Source organism: Scylla paramamosain, chromosome 2, assembly GCF_035594125.1.
Source record: "Scylla paramamosain isolate STU-SP2022 chromosome 2, ASM3559412v1, whole genome shotgun sequence".
NCBI lineage: Eukaryota > Metazoa > Arthropoda > Malacostraca > Decapoda > Portunidae > Scylla > Scylla paramamosain.
The window spans coordinates 29,894,317-29,916,027 of NC_087152.1; the positions used below are offsets into that span (position 1 = coordinate 29,894,317).

The 21,711-nt window shown below is 37.9% G+C and overlaps 1 protein-coding gene across 1 annotated transcript; it reads left to right on the forward strand.

Annotated features, from left to right (window-relative positions):
- Positions 1-5,359: 5,359 nt before the first annotated feature.
- On the forward strand, positions 5,360-21,706 carry LOC135112879 (mannose-1-phosphate guanyltransferase beta-like). The gene is given in 7 exon segments (XM_064027815.1): positions 5,360-5,434; positions 5,436-5,582; positions 14,668-14,859; positions 15,313-15,468; positions 15,996-16,179; positions 18,255-18,460; positions 20,008-21,706. Coding segments are annotated over 7 exon segments (1,080 nt in total). The 5' UTR covers positions 5,360-5,371; the 3' UTR covers positions 20,140-21,706.
- The last annotated feature ends 5 nt before the right edge of the window (positions 21,707-21,711 follow it).

Here is a 21,711-nt window from a genome sequence, read left to right on the forward strand (position 1 = left end):
CTCAGCTATCACCACATGGGAGTAAGATCAACCATCATCCCTTTGTCTCTGGACACGAATCCCGGCCATGACCTGAGCTGATGCAGTCACTGTCCTGCCAGCCTTGGGCAAGGACACACGTCTCCTGGCGGCTTCATTATTATCTTTCATACAGTTTATTTACATTAATATAATGCAGCAGCATTACAACTGTGTTTCCTTGGCCACCACCTCTACAGTACTAGAAGAAGCAGAATTCCTCAGTACATCATTATTATTATTATTATTATTATTATATTATCATCATCATCATCATCATCATCATCATCATCATCACCATCATTATCATCATCATCAGCAGCAGCAGCAGCAGCAGCAGCAGCAGCAGCAGCAGCAGCAGCAGCAGCATTAACTGCAGCAGGAAGTGTGTGTACACTGTTTTAGTTGTCATGCCTTCTTTTTGCATCTTTCATCATAAAGACATACCAAAAATTAATCACAGTGTGCAGTATATACATAGCATTTCATAATTTTCAGTGAAGAGTGTGAAAAGTGAAGGTTTTTATTAATATTATTCTGTAAATTTATTTTGTTTTGAATATTACATATTTTCAGATCATGTAAGTTAAGAAAATTACTGAAATTATAAGGTGCAGATTTATGCTGACAGTGTCATCTACACTTGACAAATTCATATCATTATTGTATTCAAGGATATAAGGTGTTCTTGATGACATTGCATATTTGAAACCAGCAGATTCATATATTTGAATTAGCTCTGAAACATTATTTTCTAGCATTTACCAAACTCACATCTTTACAATGTAATACTTGCATAAAAACTTGCTCATTTCCACTCAGTCATCATCTGACATGCTACTTTTACTCACCTTTCTCAAAATCTCTTTTTGCATTACCTTTTTTCTCCACCAGCTCTTCTGGCATTTAATTTTTTATCATGAGCCTTTACTAAGCATCTTTTCCAGCTCATGCTTCCATGTGAAATCCAGCTCATTTCTGCTCAGTCATATTCTGCTGTGTTACTTTTACTCCCTTTTAGCATTCCTCTTTATTTGTTGGATTGCTCTTAACCTCCACAGTGTTCCCCTTTGTTATATTTGAATCATTTTCCTTTTTTTCTCTCATTTTCTGTTTTCCTTCTTTGTATATGTGTGTGTATTTACTTGTCTAGTTGTATCTACCTAGTTGTGATAGGAAAAGAGTTTTGGTTTCACTGTCCCATCTCCATTATCTACTAGTATCCAACTTTCCTCAGTTATGAATATTCTTTGTATTAGCCATTTTCTTATCCACATTATTCCAGACTCAGAGCTTCTGTGTGGAACTCCTTTCATTACTCTGAACACTGTAATTAAGTTTCCTCTCTCCCTTCCCTTTTCAAGATTAGAAGTTGCAGCCTAACTTTGAAAAAGAGAAAAGAGAGAGGAGACCTGATTGCAGTATTCAGAGTGATGATGTGAGTGAAACAGTTAGAGAAGACCTTTCTGTGTGTGTGTGTGTGTGTGTGTGTGTGTGTGTGTGTGTGTGTGTGTGTGTGTGTGTGTGTGTGTGTGTGTGTGTGTGTGTATTTACCTAGTTGTATTATCTAGTTGTGGCTTACAGGAGGGGAGTAATCTCATAGTATCCTGTCTTTATATCTATCCAGTTTGGTCTTAAAAGCACGGACAGTTACGGCATTGACAACGTCTTCACTGAGTTCATTCCATTTGTTCACACTTCTGTGAGGAAAACTATACTTCTTGATGTCTCTTCTATAGTTAATTTTCTTCAGCCTCTTACTGTGTCCCCTTATACTTTGTGTGTCTAAAGTTATAAAACATTGTTTGTCCACATTTTCCATACCATTTATTATTCTATAGATGTTTATTAAATCCCCTCTCTCTCTCTCTCTCTCTCTCTCTCTCTCTCTCTCTCTCTCTCTCTCTCTCTCTCTCTCTCTCTCTCTCTCTCTCTCTCTCTCTCTCTCTCTCTCTCTCTCTCTCTCTCTCTCTCTCTCTCTCTCTCTCTCTCTCTCGCCTCTCTCTCTCTCTCTCTCTCTCTCTCTCTCTCCTATTTTCAAGGGTGGGAATTTCCAACATACCTAATCTCTCTTCATAACCATCTTAGTGACTGCTCTTTGTACTCTTTCTAATTTTATAATATTCCTCTTTATATGAGGAGACCACACACACCACTGCCTCATATTCCAATCTCAGTCTTATCATGGAAATCAACAACTTTTTAATCATTCCTTCATCTAAATATGAGAATGCCATTCTTACTCTGTTTAACAAATTCATCGTCTCTCCAGTAATTTTATCAATGTGTCCTGTCCGGAGTCAATTTTTCAGTAACTGTTACTCCCAAATCCATTTCCTCTTTTGATTTCTGTAACTTCACACCATCCATCCTCATAATGATATTGTATTCTTTTCTTACTCTTACCCCCAGGCTCCATTACTTTACATTTACTTAAACTGAATTCCATTTGCCAAGATTTACCTCAATCTATTTATCATATTTAAATCATCTTGTAATACCATACAATCATTTACATTTTCTACCCTTCTCATCAGCTTAACTTAACATCATCTGCAAATAAGTTCATATAACTGTTTATTTCTTCATTTATGTCATTCACATATATTACAAACATTATCTTTCAGCTAAGATGAATTATGGGCTTGTATTACTGTTCTCATCTCTCTATCATCCAGATAATCCTCCATCCACTCCAGCAGTCTTCCTCCAATGTTTCCATGATTTTTTATCTTCCATAGCAATCTTCAGGTGCAGTACTTTAATCAAACGCTTTCTTCAAGTCTAAATGGACACCATCCACCCATCTGTCTCCCTCCTGCACAATATCAATTACCCTTGAATAAAAGGACAATAATGTTCATGGAGCATGATCTTCCCCTCCTAAATCCAAATTGACAATTTATCAAAACTTTATCTTTTTCTAAGTGTTCCATCCATCTTTCCTTTATTGTTCTTTCATATATTTTTTCCTACAGCACTAGTCCAAGGACACTGGTCTATAATTTAGTGGGTTTTCCTTATTTCCTCTTTTGAATATTGATGTAATATTTGCTCTCTTCCATTCTTTCGGTACTCTTCCCTGTGATAGTGATATCACCACTAGACTGTGAATTTTATCAGCCAGTTGTTCTCTACATTCCTTCAATATCCAGTTTGATACTTCATCTGGACCAGTTGCTTTATTTACATCAAGTTCTTCCATCATCTTAAGTATTTCCTCGTAAATGAACTGGGACTGTAGAGTAAAATTCCTCTCATCTGGCATTCGAGTATCCCGGCAGCTTCTAAGTATCCGGCACACTTTTTCCCCGAGCCTTAAAATCAATAAAAAATCAATGTGTACTCATAAAATCGAATTAAAATTCCCGCGCGAGGCATACTTTGTCCTCTCGCCACCAGAGCGCACTGCTTCGCGCCACCCACGGCCCACTGCATTGTGTTTACTCAGTGACTCAGTCCCACGTGTGCACTGTTTATCGCCTGACAACCTTCATCATGCCTAAAGTTGTAGAAAAGAGGAAGCGTGTTGGTGCTTACACTTAAGCAGCTGATCAGATCAGCTGATCTTTGTTATGGTAAGATGCGTGAGTGTAGGATGGTGATTATGGACATAATTTCACTTCTATTCAAGTATCCGGCAATATTCCAGTATCTGGCATGGTCGGCGGTCCCGTTGATGCCGGAGAAGAGGGATTTTACTGTACATAGTATATTCCTCACCAACTTATCCCTTCCCAGTATCAAACTCCCCTTCTACAGTAAAGACCCATTTGAAACTATTGTTCATAACCTCCATGCATCCTTGTAGATTTTTCCTTCAACTTTTAGTCTTGATACACCTTCTTCATCTTCCCCATTAATTGTATTAAAAGAACTGTTTGCGTTCATTTATACACTTATTTATTATATCTCTTTCATTAGTTTCTTCTTTCCATTCTTATTATCTCAACACACTTATTTCTAGCATCAATATATTCCTCCCATCTGCTCTCAGTTTTCCTCTTCCATCTATTCCAAGCATTTAGCTTACTAATTTCTAGCCTCTTTGCATTTTGTGTTGAACCATTCTTTACCCTTTCTACATCTTACTCTTCCTCTAGGTACAAATTTCTCCACAGCAGAATTATATATCCTTATAAATTCATCCCATTTTTCCCCGAACATCTTCTTTTCGTCTTCAAAGTCTTTCCAATCCATGGCAACAAAATATTTTCTTAATTTTTCAAAGTCAGCTTTACTATATTCAAATCTTTTCACCTTATAATTTTCATCAATGATTACATTTTCATTTTTCAAGTTAAATTCCATCAACACATGATCACTTTTACCTAGAGGGCTATCATAGTGTATAGTTTCAATAATTTCCATGCCCCTTCGGTAAACTCTAAATCAAGTCTTGATGGGTTTATCACTTCCACTAAATCTGGTATCACAATCAACCTATTGAGTCATTAAGTTTTCCACTGCCCAGCTTAACAGTCTATTACTCCATGAGTCTTCACTTCCAGTAGTTGTCATTGTCTCCCAATTTATCTCCTTACAATTGAAATCACCAACAATAATTATATCGCTACATTCCATCACTATCTTTTTCGAGACCTTTTAGCACATATACCAGCATCTGCTTTGTGCTCTTCTTTTCGCCAATCATTGGTCATAGGTGGCACATACACTCCTACATAATTCATTATTCTTCCATGTCCACTTCTAATCATCACTTGTAGAATTTCAGACTTGTCTTCACTTTTTATTACCCTCTCCACTTTAACACACTTTTAGTCCATAATGATCACTCCCCCTCCTCCCTTGTCACTTCTGTGTGTGTGTGTGTGTGTGTGTGTGTGTGTGTGTGTGTGTGTGTGTGTGTTTGTGTGTGTGTGTGTGTGTGTGTGTGTGTGTGTGTGTGTGTACACATTTCTATCTTCCCATATTTTCTTATGCCTACTTCTGTCATACTTTACTTATAAGTGGATGATCGCTGCCCAGTTATACCCATTTGTTATCATCTACTCAGCACATCATGAAAGACCTCTAATCCATAAATTAACATGTCTCACCTGCCTCCATCTCTTTCTTTCTCTCTCTCACTCTCTCTCTGAAATACTCAGTGTTATCTTTCTCTTTCATTTACATAGGAGGTCATCTGATATGCCTATCTAGGATACAAGATTTGTCTATATACCAGGCCTGCAGTCCCATACAGGGTGGCCCAGACAAAATACCACACATTCACATACACACATTGTTTGCACTCTGGCCTTTGTCAGCCCCCAGCAGAAAGGAATACAAGATATGCAGAAGATGAAAAAAATACATCATTTTGCTTTCCACAGACTTGACACTGGGCAGGATGAAGGCGCTGATCCTGGTTGGTGGGTATGGGACGCGCCTACGGCCACTGACACTCAGCCGGACCCAAGCCACTGGTGGAGTTTGCCAACAAGCCAATCGTGCTGCACCAGATTGAGGCACTGGTGGCGGCAGGTGTGACTCATGTGGTGTTAGCTGTGTCCTACCGGGCTGAGCAGATGGAGCAGGAGCTAGCCAAGGAGGCTCAGAGGGTGAGTGGTGGTGGTGGTGGTGGTGGTGGTGGTAGGAATACTGTAGTGTTATGACTTTTGTGCTGTTTGCCTTATTATTTTTTGTGTATGTTTTCCAGTGAGTTTGTCTTGTGTTAGAATCTCTCTCTCTCTCTCTCTCTCTCTCTCTCTCTCTCTCTCTCTCTCTCTCTCTCTCTCTCTCTCTCTCTCTCTCTCTCTCTCTCTCTCTCTCTCTCTCTCTCTCTCTCTCTCTCTCTCTCTCTCTCTCTCTCTCTCTCTCTCTCTCTCTCTCTCTCTCTCTCTCTCTCTCTCTCTCTCTCTCTCTCTCTCTCTCTCTCTCTCTCTCTCTCTCTCTCTCAGTTGACCTATATTTATATCTATGGCATCTCGCTACCTATTTTCTAGATACTACCTTCCCTAAGTTATAGTGTACCTTGTCACTCATACTAGTAAAAAATATTTTGTATGCATGGTCACAAATTACCTTGATTGGCATGATGGTGGCTTTATAATGATTTCTCCAAGGACTGATTTTCTTGATATTGCTTGTCTTGTTTGAAAACATAAAATTACAGACCTTAACATCATTCCTTTCTAAGCGACAGCACACATTGTTACAACTTACTAGTGAATGGAATGTGATGCTGAGAGGAAATATGGGATGAAGCAGAAATAGATACATTATTTCTCTCTCCAGCTTCATCCCATTTCTTTTCTTACTGCCATATTCCATCCACTTATCTCATTTCTGATTTACTTCCAGTCTCAGCATGTAATAAAGGTGTTAGATAAAAAGCCTTCAGTACATGTGTAGTGATATCTTCCTTCAGCTTGGGCATCATATTGGAGCTGGAAGTAGAGTTCTTGCTTCCTTTGAATGTCTTATTGGAACTCAATACTGGTAATGCTCAAAAGTTTTTAATGTAGTGGTCCAAAAGTTGTCATTCATTATGTTATAATGATGTTGATAAAGTGGAGATTTTGATGAGAAGTCTATGCACAAGATTTTTTAGTACAGTAGGGTATGTGACAACACACAGTTGTTATTACATACAACTGCAATAATGCACTGAAATTTTAATGAATTATTTAATCAGAATAATGAACCAAAACTGGCATAATAAACTCGCCACTCTGCAAGCACTGGAATTTTAACAAAAATTTAATTGGAATAACAAACCAAAGCTGGCAAGATGAACTTGCCATTTGTGTAAGCCCTGAAATTTCAATAAAAATTTAATCATAATAGCAAAATAAAACTTGCAAGATTAATTCACAATCTCACCTATCCACTGCCTGTCCCTTCCTCCCTTTTTTCCTTTCCTCTCCCTTCTTTCATCTTGTCTCAAGTCTCCCTCCCTGTTACCTCCCCTCTCCATTATCTGTCAGAGATAAGGAACCATAGGGAGTGATACCTCACTCTGTCTCCCTGTCATTCATTTTATGCTTTTGTCATTTTTGCTTCATCCTTTCTCACTCTCATTCTTGTATATATAATTCCATTTTCATTCTCAATCAGTCTCATTCTATTTAGCAGTCCTTAGGATTTCTTACTTTCAGAGAGAGAGAGAGAGAGAGAGAGAGAGAGAGAGAGAGAGAGAGAGGTGAAATAGTTCTCCGGAAAAGGTCAAAAGGAGAAGGAATAGAGAGAGAGAGAGAGAGAGAGATGGCTCGGACTTATGGGAATTTACTGTATGTATATGTGTGACGCCAATAGTAGGTAAATGTGACCGATACTGTGTGAAACTTGGATGATAAGAATTTAGGACTAGGTGTGAATTAACTCGGGAGGGTACTTTATACAGGGTGCGTACGGTAATTGTTTCGTTGTTTCAGGGACTCAGTGTCGAAACATGAGTAACCGCACCACTCAAAACAAAAGCAACCAATCAGCATATGTTGAGACTTTGTCCCAGCAACACCTTGCATCCATGGAGAGCTTTACATTTTCTTCTCTATGGAAAAGGCATGCGGTACTTATGTTAATCTCTGCTGGACACAGCAGCAGCAAGATTTCAGAACTGCTGAAAGTGACTGAACAGTTCATCAGAACCATCAGGAGGGAGTTGATTTCTTCTGACTAGGATTATGAAGATGTTGCCGAGAGGAAACATCATTCTCGATGATCGGACACCATCAGGGACATCGAATTTGTCACTCAGTTGCAAGCCATGGTTGATGGAAGACCCCAGCCGGTCCATGAGGTCCATTGCCAGAGAGCTGCAAGTGTCCTGAGGGCACCATAAGGAAGTGTTTGCATGAAGATGTCAGATACAACTCATACAAGATGCGTAAGGGTCAACTCCTCTCCACAAAGATGCAGGAGAACTGCTTCAAGAAGAGCAAGAAGATGCTCAGCAAACTGAAGCAAACCCCTGGAGAAACAACATGCTCTGGTTCTTTTCAGACGAAAAGAAACTTCTGCCAGGACCAGACCCACAACTCTCAGAACAACAGGTGGTTGGCTGTCTGTCCCAAGAGTCATGAAAACCAAGTTTCCTGCAAGTGTCATGGTGTTTGGAGTAGTCTTGTAACAAGGGCCAAGTCATAGGCCCCCATTCTTCTTTCCCCAGGGGCTCAGGATGAGCACCAAAGTGTACATCAGCATCCTACAGACCCAGGTGAAGCCGTGGATTGAGCTGCTGGTAGACCCTACATGTGGCAACAGAACTCAGCACCATGGTCACACCTCTCGAAAATCTCAGAAATGGCTCTCTGACAATTTCTTTGACTTCATTGCCTCTGATGTGTGGCCCCCTAAGTCACCTGACCACAATCCTATGGACTATTTTGTATGGGGCGCAGGTTGAACAAGATGCTAACCGCACCCCATGCAAGAGTAAGGATGATTTGATCAGTCAGATCAAGGTCATCTTCGTCAATCTCTCAAAGGAGGTCGTGAAGAAGGCCTGTGCCAGGTTTTGAGGGCAATGATGAGGACGTCATTGATGCCAAGGGCGGATTCATTGAGTAACAGGACACCAGAAGTGTGCTGATTACAGAGTATGTTTTCTTTTTTACAATAAATGGATTTTCAACCTAAATTGTAACTTTTTTGTGTGACCCCCCCAAAAAAAGAAAAAAAAACAATTACCATACACACCCTGCATATTTCTTGTGTTATCTCAAATGCAGTAGTGCAAATGTGCTTATATTGATGTATTTTTTTCTAAAACTGTGTAATTTTTACTTTGTTTTTTTGGTTGCCTGGAACCAATTAATTTTTTCCTGTAGGTTGGTTCTTCAGTCAGCATAACGCACATTTACTATAACGAACGCTATGCTGGAATGAGTCATGTTCATTGTCTCATACCTTACTGTATCTTTATTTGATAAAGTGTTAAGAAATTTGCCAGATTTGCTTTTGCACCACACACACACACACACACACACACACACACACACACACACACACACACACCACACACACACCCACACACACACACACACATGCATGTGAGTGACCTTAGTCCTACCTAAAGATAAGTCACCATGAGCTCTGATGACATAAATTTAAGGAAATGCTGGATAAATATAGATATGGGGACAGGACACTATGAGCCCTGCTCGAACCCAGTATTATACAGCTAGATAAAACTAGATAAAACACACACACACACACAACTGGATATTTAACATGTGACAGAAAAAAAGTTGAGAAAGGAAGGATTATTTAATGACAACAAGATGTTCACCTTCCCTTATAGAAATAATGTATAGGTAGAAAATGTGAATAGACTAGAAAAGATAACAAAAGCAAGAAGTTTATAGCAACTAAAGAAAAAAACTGGGAAAATGGTGTAATCGTAGAGACAGGATCACATGAATATAACTCAGGCCCTTTGCACAATGACTATGTAAATATCATGCACACACAAAGAAGTTACAGTGTTCCAAGTTGAAGAAAAGAATACATGAAAGAAAAGGTATGATTATGGTGCACAACATTAATAAAATATTAAAAGTAGAAGTAGAATTGTGTCAGTAAGCTCAATGTTAAAAGACACAGCAAGAAACTTGGCAAGAAGAGTAGATAAAGATGTGGAGAAATTATCAAAGAAAGTGGTGTGTGTGCAAATTATATACATTACATGAATTTAAAGAAAGAGTTATGTTTGATTTAAAAAAAAAGGGGGATATTACAAATTTGACAATCTTGTAAAATACAATAAAGGACAACAAATATTGAAAAAAAATTAAATCACCACTACAGTCATAATTTTTATCAAACCAGCTCCCATTTCCTGCAGTACACAAGGGAAGGGATGATCATCACTCAAGAAGTGGAAGCAAAACTTGAAGATCCACAACACTGGCCAGTGAAATGTGACAACACTCCCACTCATTCACCACCTCAGCCTCCAGTACTAGACAACCACAGATCCCAAGTACAGTCACCCACCTGGCCACACACTGCATGTCTAGAGGGATGCAACAGAGAGTTCCTAGAGCACAGGGCCTGAACATATAGCTGATGACAACATAAGTCTCCATTATACTTGGTGTCATGGTCTCAAGCACAGTAGTTTTGCTGTCTGGGGATGAACAAATATGACAACACTGTCACTGGTGATGCTCTTACTGATTGTTCTATATCTTCTACATTATTTTAAACTTACAGCAGATTTATGCTATATTCCTACAAAAAAACAGAACATAGTGGATTACATATAAAGGTTAAAGTAATATTGTACAATCTTACTAATGCTGCATAGTTTGAATTAAGACAGAAAACAAGTAGGTTAATCAGCACTTGAGAGCATCAGCTAGTCACATTGTTACCATGTTTGCAGAGTCAGTGATACTCAGTACAGTGTGATATTATCAGTCAAGCAAGTTTCTAGAGAACAAAGCCTCATTTCCAGGTCATTAGATTTATAACATCTTCAGCTCTATACTCGGGCCTTGTGTTCTGTGGAAGTCCTGACAGGACATATAATTACACACACACACACACACACACACACACACACACACACACACACACACACACACACACACACACACACACACACACACACACATGAGATGGCTTATTATCTTGTGTTACATATTTTATTCTGTATAAGCTTCATTACACTTCTAGACACAGCCTTTACTCACTGTTCTGTCTCCCTCACTTCAGTGGATCTCTTGGATTTGCCTTGAATGGTTGGTGCACAGTGGAAAGCAGCAAGACAGCTATGATCATGATTCTGTGAGAATCATTTTTGTCTCTGACCAAATCTTACTTGTTATAACTGATATTATCCTTTCTAAGTTAGAACTCAAAATTTCTGTAAAGTACATGTTTTTATTATTACAAATTTTATGGGATGACACATCCACTTGTTTGAAGTGATCCATGAACACCTGTCTGCCATTCTGGACCTTCAGTGTGGTTGTTATTTACTACTCTGTGGTGATCTCAAAACAGGAAAACAAATTAAAAGCAAGATTTCTGCTTTGTACTTTCCCATCGGAATTAGTGAATGCACAAGGTTCCTTGTACATCACAAATTGATGTAATAAAATTAGTTATTAGAAATCTTTATGCACTCTCATTCACATTCACTGGTTGTATTGTTGTTTGTCATGGTGGTAAAATTATGTCCATCCATAAAGTTTCTACTGTTCCTCTGCAATGAAGTTTTCATCTTACAGGTTTATGAAGAGAACAAGTAGTTAGCTGAATAGGGTATTCTTAATTTATGAAACTTTTGTCCATTCCCATAATAATTATATAAGAGTTAGAATGATAAAGAGAAGGAGGAGGAATTAAAAGTTAAGGTATGCATGTTTTTCCTCCTTTTCTGCTTCTATTATTGATCTTTGTAATTCAAAGCAACCAGATTGAGACTAAATTTACAAAGTTGTTATATCTTACTTTTTATGTCTGTTCTCTCTTTAGTCCATTTTACTGTATTCTTGCTTTTGCATCCATATCATTGTTACAAATATTTTCTCTGACACTAATAATTTCTTTCATGGAAATTTGACATGCCATATTGCCTGTATGCAGATTCCTTACATAGTATAGTGAGCAACTCTTATTTGTAATATATTCACTGTTTGTGTATGTGGCTTTTTTGTTGATTCTCTAACATTTCACCTTGTTTGGTGTGAAGTGTTGGTGTGGCATGTACAGTATCTGTTACATCTTGCATCCACTGACTTGTGCCTGTCTCTTTCTCTCTGCTTGCTGCATGAACACTTGATTTCCTGGCAGTCTCTCAAAAAAAACATTTATGTACACTCATACATGCTTGTGCTGATCTTGTTATCTGAGTTTTATTTTTTCTTTTAACTATCACCTCCAGTGAACTTATGATAATCCAGATTTTTCTACCTGACATTTTTTGTCAGAGTTGCCAGAGTATTCCTTTTTTCTTACTTTTGAATTGTTTGCCTTCATTTAATTTTTGTCATATTATATTTAACTTCCCATCCATACACATTTTACATATTTTCAAGTCATCAGAATCTATCATTGCAAAATACATGTTACTGAAAATATTTTTTTGAAACTAGAAATGTTATTTTTAAACAAGTGAGCAATATGCACACACACACCACACACACACACACACACATACACACAAAACTAGGTAAATACACACTGCTGATGTTAGATATGAAAACATAATCTATGTAAATCTCAGTGCATGTTTTTTTTTTTTCTTTTTTTTTTTTCCAACTTTAAGAGTAGTTGAGATATTTAAATTCAGAGATGATCAAGTTGTACATAGTTGAATTTTACCTCTTTGTAATGACACATACTACTTCCCATTGTAGACGGCTTTCATATATTTCAATATACAGTGGTACCTAGTGATTCAAACTTAGTTGATTCTTTTGGGCTGTTCAAATTGGGAATATTCGATTTGGGAAGCAATTTATCCCATTCAAAATAATGTGAAAAAAACTAATTGGTTGCAGATCCCAAAATCCACCCCACTTTTCTCTCTCTCTCTCTCTCTCTCTCTCTCTCTCTCTCTCTCTCTCTCTCTCTCTCTCTCTCTCTCTCTCACTCTCTCTCTCTCTCCTCTCTCTCTCTCTCTCTCTCTCTCTCTCTCTCTCTCTCTCTCTCTCTCTCTCTCTCCATTTTTTTTATGAATTTATGTTGTGCCCTAAACATGAATTGAATGAAAATAACCTAAATTATAGGAAAAGAATATAGTAAAAGAGAAAACATGAAGTACCATATATTTTGGCATATAAGACGGAACTTGAATCATCCTAAAAAGACACAAAAAAGGTCGGATACTAAAACAATGACCTTAATATTTTTACACAAAATACCATTGTAAATAAACACCAGCCTCAAAATGATGAATCAGTGAAAGTTCCTGCTGTCTTCAGTCTTGAAAATAGTTGTTGTAGTATACACGATTTTTATTTTGCACTAAAATTCTCTCTCTCTCTCTCTCTCTCTCTCTCTCTCTCTCTCTCTCTCTCTCTCTCTCTCTCTCTCTCTCTCTCTCTCTCTCTCTCTCTCTCTCTCTCTCTCTCTCTCTCTCTCTCTCTCTCTCTCTCTCTCTCTCTCTCTCTCTCTCTCTCTCTCTCTCTCTCTCTCTCTCTCTCTCTCTCTCTCTCTCTCTCAAAGTAAGAACAATTCTGAGAATTGCTAAATAGAATGAGACTGAAAATTGAATTATATGAGAGTGAGAAAGGGTGAAGCAAAAATGACATAGAATGGATGGAGAGAGAGAGAGAGAGAGAGAGAGAGAGAGAGAGAGAGAGAGAGAGAGAGAGAGAGAGAGAGAGAGAACCATCCCCTTGTCCCCTTATCTCTAACAGATACAGGGGAGCAGAGGGGACAGGGAGGGAAGTTTGAGACCAAAGAAAAGAGGAAGGGACATATAGGGAGGGGAGAATAGTACACAGAACAAGGAAGTGGAGGAGAGAGAGAGAGAGAGAGAGAGAGAGAGAGAGAGAGAGAGAGAGAGAGAGAGAGAGAGGTTGGGTGGGTGGGTGGGAAAGATAGAAGGGAGAAGGGGAAGGAAGGGGGACTGACCGAGTGGCATCACTTGAATAAGTGTTTGTGTTCAAATTGGAGGGCAAAATTTGTTTGCCAACCCTGTTCAAATTGGGAGATGTTTGAATTAAAGGACATTTGAATCACAAAGTATGACTGTATCAACTTACAGGTACAAGTAACATGTAACAACTTTGGAACTTAGCACAAAATATATATGCATTATGTTTGCCTTTTTTGTGACATTGAATATGTGGATATGTCTTCATGCAAATAGTGTTTTGGATACCATATAAATATTGACTGACTAAACAAAAAAATATTTCCTCACCTGAGAATAGATGTATACAAAAGACCACTAAGAGCTATTTGAAAGGTCATGAGATCCTGGGTGCTTACAGTGGTTGCTCTAAAGCAGGGGTCCCAAGCCTGCGGAGTACCATGGGCTGCAACAACAAGTCTGAGAGGGTCTGAGGGCCACAGCAATAAAAAACTCAAAAAACCATACATGCAGAAAAAAAAAATTCAAGAGATTTTATTAATGAGACACCTGGTGACATTTCTCAACACAAAGTTTATCAAAATCAGGAGTGATGGAACTAACAGTCAGCAAGAGAACATTGTCCAAGTGGTCATCTGAGAGCTGTGCACAGATGACTAAGACTAGTATTGCTTTATGTACCAGTGGGCCACACCAATGACCCAAGAAATTATCTGGCTGGCCACATGCAATGTTATTTTTGTCAAGTGGCCACGAGCAACATGGAGTGGTCTCGTGTGGCCCATGGGCCATGGTTTGGGTAGACTGCTCTAGACAGAAGTAAGGCATCATAGATAATGAATCATTAATCAGCAGGTAACTGAAAGTAGCTTGTATACCTAATTAAACACTAACTTGGTTCATAGGAAATACTTTCATGCTGTGTTTTCCTCCATAACTTTTCCTCTCTTCCTTAACCTTCATGTTAAAATCATTACCATGTGCCATGAACTCTCATTCCAAAGACTTCCACTCTCCACCCTTCAACACAACCATTGTTACTACCATTTAACCCAGACACTACCACTATTCCTCAGCCTTTAACCATAAACATTGTCATTCTCTCCCAACTAACAACCCAAGTTATTTCTTTCCCTCTTAACCCACAGCTTGGTATTGAGATCACTTTCTCCTTGGAGGAGGAGCCACTAGGCACTGCAGGACCCATCAAGCTGGCCCAGAACATCCTTGCCTGCAATGATGAGCCATTCTTTGTGCTTAACTCGGATGTGATCTGTGACTTCCCCTTCAATCAGATGGTCAAGTTCCACAAGAAGCATGGCCGGGAAGGAACTATAATGGTGGGTAGGAATCCTGTCTTTTTGCTGTGTGGAATGTACAGCTTCATATCTTTTCTTTATAGATTTTAAAGACATGTCATCATACTCACTTTTGATCATTACATTCATAGTGTCTTGTGAATTAATGTCAAAATATTTAATGTATGTACAGATATTTCATGTTGTATCATCCATATAATGCCATCTAATGTAGTTCATAAATATGTAAATGTTGACAAAAATTAGCCATGTCCAAGAATTATGTGGAGTGTTTGCAATTTTTTTTTTTTTTTTTTTTTTTTTATACATCCATAGAAAATTTGTACTGAAGCATGGCATGTATGTCTTGTTAAAGATTTTCTCTTTATCCTTGTATTTACCTTCATGGAAATTAAACTGTTATACATGTAAAGTTAGTGATAAAAATTTGCCCTCCACAACTTAGTAAGATTATCGCTGGCCATTGCCTTGCAGGTGACCAAGGTGGAGGAGCCCTCCAAGTATGGTGTGGTGGTGTATGACGAAACAGGGAAAATTGACAGCTTTGTGGAGAAACCTCAGGAGTTTGTGTCAAACAAGATCAATGCAGGAATGTACATTTTTAACCCATCCATCCTGCAGAGGATAGAGGTCAGTCTAGGCTGTTGTAGTTGAGAAGGTTAAACAGAGATCATGTATACAGTAGAGAAAATTGTGCTATGTAGCTTCCACAAGTTTAATGCACTTGGTGCACATGAAGTTGCATGATAGCCAAATAATGTTACATATTACAGTCATTAACATCAAGTATAATGTAGTATTTTCCCACTTTTTCATCTGCAGCACAATTTTTTATATTGTTTTTTCAGCATTTTTAGTTCAGGTTCTGACAAAAAAAAAATCCAGTTAAATCCATTTCTTGTTACACTTTACATTGTGGTGTAGTTAATTTTCTACCTGTTTATTCATTAATTTACTTCTTTTCATTATTCATTTAAGATTCTTCTTGTATGGGATGACATATGACATGTAAAAAAAAAATAAAATAAATAAATAAATAAATACTGCTTCATTTGGGTGTGGAAGAGCACATATCACCACAACACAAATATGTTCATAGTGCACAGGTTGAGTGCTGAGATTCACAGAGTATGCACATATCCTTGCCAATCCTGCAGTGTCGGCCAATGAGCATTGAGAAGGAGGTGTTTCCCTTCATGGCCAGGGATGGGCAGCTGTATGCACAGGAACTTTCTGGTTTCTGGATGGACATTGGACAACCCAAGGACTTCCTCACTGGCATGTGCCTCTACCTCAACTCCTGCAAGATTAACAACAGTGCCAAGCTCTACAAGGGACCAGGTAAAGAGCAAAAACAAATACAAAAAAATTCAGTTTTATGTAGTTCTTATATTACTGTTATCATAGACTTTTATCCCCATTATTATCACAGCATATAGCGTAACAAACTTAAATTCAGTAACTTTGTCATCTATGAACACACAAACATGACAACACTATCACTGGGCAGAGCTATCACCACAGTGCTCTCACCATCTGATAGACCTGTGTATTCCCATGTAAAATTTATACCAGACTGATTTAATATCCTTCTAAAACCTTTATTTGTTATTTATAGGCTGTATTTATCTGTAATTGGGATATTACAAGTAAATAAGGTTTCTGGTAGAAAACAGTCAGTTTGCAATGCAATATGGAAGATGGAAATGTATATTTATCAGAAGGTATTATAATTGATTATTTGTGTGTCCTTAGGTAATAAAATTCTTGTACCACAGTTAACCATACTGTATATAACACTATGGGCATGACAGTCATCATCAGTACTGTACTTCAATTCAGCACCAAACAATTAATTTGTTCAAATCACCAGTCACAAAGCCATATTATCTTTATTGATACTAGCAAGTTTTCAACTCTAAACTCTGTATTGATCTCTACACCAGCACCAGACTGAAATCACCATAAAAGATGATAGCAAAGACAAGATGACAAGCCTCATCTCTGTTCTCAGAAATAAAAATACAGACAAGGGCTATCAGTACCCTCACTCTGCCTCTTCCAGTCACCTTTTATGAAGGAGAGGAAATAAGATCCACATTCTTCCCATATGCTCACAGAGTGTGCTGGCAGACCATTCTTTTCTTTACAGGGGAAACTCAGAATTACATGCATTAATTGATCTCTTCACACGGAGACAGTGACTTACCTGTGTCTGAGTAATAGAAGCATTCTTTCATCTTCTTAGTCTTTTAATGTATTTGTAGTGACTGGGAGAAAAGATGCCCCTAAATTATCTTGGGAACTGATGATCATTAGGGTTCCAACATGTAAGGTGTTGTCTTGTTCTAGTCAGGGGTTTGATTCCCAGATGGTTAGAGCCTTTAATGGCTGAAGATTAATCCTGATGACATCAATTTCTCAGTGTTTCAGTGAAGTGGCCAAAAAGGACATTGCATTGATGGCAGCAGTGGGATCCCATATATGGTGTAATGTTATGATACATCTCTGTACATACATCTGGAAAGGGATCATGCCACTTTCTCTTCAGAGAAGCTCAGCTTTAATCATAAAAAATAATTAATTAATGAATTAAAAATGTGTATGTTCATAATATAGGGAAACCCAAACCCTAAAAATTGACCCATATGGGGAAAATCTGTGTAGTAACCAAAAGTACAACGGTAAAAATTATCCTGGGACCTGTCCATCATTATGGTCCCAATATTTAAGGTGCTGTTCTTCTCTTCCTGTGATCCAGGGCTTCATTGTGGCTGGCTACAGCCTCTCATGGGCAGAGATTTTTCTCACCTTGAGATAAGTTTCTCAGTGTTTCAATGTTGTCCCCAAGAAGGGCATTTTATATTAATTTAGTTTTAAACTATAAGAAATATGTAGTGTTGTTCATCCTGTGAAATCAGTATTTGTAGGAGTGTTTTATGAAACAAAGTGTAACTAGGGTTGCTTGTTCTGGGATAGGTGTTTCTGTCAAGACTTGATATTGATCGTTTATTTTAACCATGTAATAAAGTAAAAAATATTGTCTACTTTGGAATTAATGTAGAACATTATATACTCAGAATTAATAGGCATTTAGAATGGTTTTTATGGGAATTTAAATGCCTAGTAATATTTTTTTTTCTGGGATTAGTATAACCTTGATTGTTTTAGAAGTACAATACCTGGTGACTGTCTTAGGATTAGTGTATTGGTTATCATAATGCCCTTTACCATTAGTTTCTCAAAGGTTAATGAACCTTCCACTCACAAATATTCACACTGTGATAAATTACTTTAGGTGTGAGTAGGATAGGTTAGGTAAAGAAATTCATCATGAGGGAAATGCTCATGGGTGGAATTTACATACCTGGGAGACATATACATGCATTACATACATTATACTTACCTGCTTACAGGTGTTGTTGGCAATGTGCTGGTGGACTCTTCAGCCAAGATTGGAAAGAACTGTCGAATTGGTCCCAACGTGACCATCGGACCAGATGTGGTGGTGGAAGACGGAGCATGCATCAAGAGATGTACCATCCTGCGGGGAGCCACCATCCGCTCCCACACCTGGTTGGAGAACTGCATCATTGGCTGGAAGTGCATTGTGGGACAATGGGTGAGTATGACTGTGGAAGAGGGAAGCATATATGGCTTTTCTTATCTATTCACTTTTTTTTTTTTTTTTTTAGGGGGCTATGTGATGCACTGGACAGCTTTTCCCTATTCTCTGAAAACAGTTTCTTCAGCCATCCATGACAAAATAAATTTGCTTTACATCAAGCAACTCATCCATGAACTGGATTTCACTTGTGCACAGGTCTATAATGATCAGTGCTTAATAGTGTGATGGATATAGCATTACATTTTGTTATCTGCATTTATCAAACTTTTTATCAAAATTGGTAAATAACACTCATTACCTCCCTATAATTTGTTTTGTGTCGTCACTGCATTGTAAAGAGTGTTAAAAAGGATAATGTACTTAAAGGTCATTGCTTACACACTGTGACATTATTAACAAAACCACATCTCACATTGTAATGCTCTTATTTTGATTAAATAGATATACAGATATGCCAAAGTATAACAGCACCTATTGTGCTCCATTACACACTGATCATGTACACCCATACTCAAGGAAAGTCTTGTATGTGTGTAAGTTGCCAGATTTTTTTTAAATACAAGTTGTTTCACCTTGGATGATGGTAGAGAACATCCAAGAACAGAAAAGAACAGAAAAAAACACCAACTTTTTTTTACTTCCCTTATAAAGAAGCCAGAATGATTTGGCTAATAGCAATAGCAGTTAAATGTGACAGTCAGAGGTGCTTTGGTTGCCTAAGGAAGATGGAAGAGGATGAGGTGATAAAGAAAAGTCTTAAGTCAGATGCAGTCAGTGTGAGAGAAAGTAGGTACTGCATAACTGTCAGTAAAATAGGAAGTATTATAGGACATGTAGGGAAATTAGGGTGGTAAAATTAGAGGACTGAAGTATGACAAAATATACAACTAGGAATAAATGTAGGTTATTCCACAGGTCTTCCTTTGTAGGTTCGAAAGACAATATATTTTAGAATATATAGAGATATTGGTTATTCTTAATTTATTGCCTAGTTTTTTTAATTCTATTTCATCATCCTCTTCCACATTTTTATCAGTATATTTTATGCTTGTATTGTTGAGGGGAGTGAAAGTAGTAACATCCAAGTATTTTCATCTTTGTCTATGACAGTTTGCTAAAATTTACTTTAATAATTTGATTCATGCTTAGTAGACTGGCTTATGCCATAAAGAATAGAAGATAAGTCTTCTAAATGATTTATCATCATTACCATCATTATCAGTAGTCCATTGTAGAAAATATTAAATTCATTTTGATCACTACATGGACTGGTTAATAGCACTCCTCTGATAGAAAATGGGAGTTTTTACTAGCACCATTAAAGTGTAGGTGGTGGTTGTTAAGTTCCATGCTTGATGGTAGGTAAGTCTTAGAAAGGAAAAGGAGAAGAGTAACTGCCACATTTCAAATACAGTGTGTTGAACAAGGACTGGTGTTTTTGCCATCATTTCTATGGTGTATTTAAAGCATTACATGGAATGCTTCACATCTACCTAAAGGGTGTGGAATGTGTGAACAAGTATAATTTTTTGTATTGACAGGTAAGAATGGAGAATGTGTCTGTGCTGGGTGAGGACGTCATAGTGAAGGATGAACTGTACATCAATGGAGGGATGGTGCTGCCCCACAAGAGCATTGCAGCATCTGTGTTGGAGCCCAAAATCATCATGTGAGGCCTTAGAAGCCTTACCTGTACTATCTCACCTCCAGAAACAGAACTCAGTGGTTTATCCTGCAGTTGCTCACTTTTATTTTTAAAATTGCACTCGACTTATTCACAGGAGGCTGAGGTCAAAGTGGCAGGTAGGGGCTCACATGTCTGTATGCTTTGCATCTCTGTCTATATGATTATGTTACCATTCTTTTGAGAGACCTACTTAGTTAAATTAATTAACCAGTTTAAGAGACCAGACAATATGATTTTTTGGTGCACCTTCCACTGTGGTATTTAGTTGTTTCTTGACCAGTGCACTTGAAGACCACATCCTGAGGATTTTATTGTTACATATTGTAATAATTTAGAAAATGTTGACATTTTTCCCTTTTTATGGTCTCAGGGACTTTTGAAACCTGGTAAGACAAATGTGGTAGGAACAATTCTCCAGATCATTTCTCTGTCTGAGAGAGAAAGTTGCTACATGTCAGAAGAAAATAAACAAAATTTTTATATATGAATCTTAAAATTACCATAATTCTTTCATGGAACAAATCTAACATGGGAAAAGTGCATTATAGGTTAAGGTCAGGCTGCGGCTTTAGTGATAGTTGTGTGGGAAGGACTGAGAAGGATGAACAGAATGTGGGGGGTACCTTGCATCCAATAAGAAAGTAAGACATTTAAGTATGGGATTGCAGAAATTTAAATAACAGTCCTCTGTTTATGGTACTTGAGGATTTCAATAATACATGAATATGAAGTTTTGGCCTTTATTAAGCCAGCAACATTCCCTCGGCCTAATGCAGCGTTGTGACAAATGTCTTCCTGTGGCTGCAGCTTCGTATTGGTGTGCATGTTCCTTGTCAAGAGGTAGCTCCTCTGTGTGTGTGTGTGTGTGTGTGTGTGTGTGTGTGTGTGTGTGTGTAACAGAGAGAGAGAGAGAGAGAGAGAGAGAGAGAGAGAGAGAGAGAGAGAGAGAGAGAGAGAGAGAGAGAGAGAGAGAGAGAGAGAGAGAGAAAAACAGACATGCAGACAAAGAAAAAGATGAACAAGCATGCTAAAGCAGCTTCTGATTACCAGATATATCAGCTTATAGCTAATAGGGTAAATTTTGAGATTTCAGCTGTGTAATGAGCTATTACACCTTAATCAAAAGAAGTATATACATTTATTGTTTCCAAGTCATTCCTCAATCTATGAGTTTTTTTATTTTATCTGAACTATGAATTTTCACTGAATATAAATGCATAGATTCTACACTATATATCTGTATGAAGATTATGAATGTATCATACAATCTCAGGAGGCAAGTAGACAAGGGAGGCTAGAAATTGTTCCCTCCTTGGCACACATTGGCCTAGTAATACAGTGATGGAGTTGAGGCATACCTAGTCTTGATAGGGAGCTGCTGTCTTTCTCTGTGTCTGTGTGTCCCTGCAGCAAGTGTTGTTCATTGTGTCAGGTGGGTGGCTGGAAGGGGCAGCCCTGGCACTCATCACCTGCAGAGTGATTATCTATTTTGTCTAGTTTTTTACTGTTACATCTGTAATGTTGAAGTTTGCTAAATAAAGGAAGAAATGAGATGGCC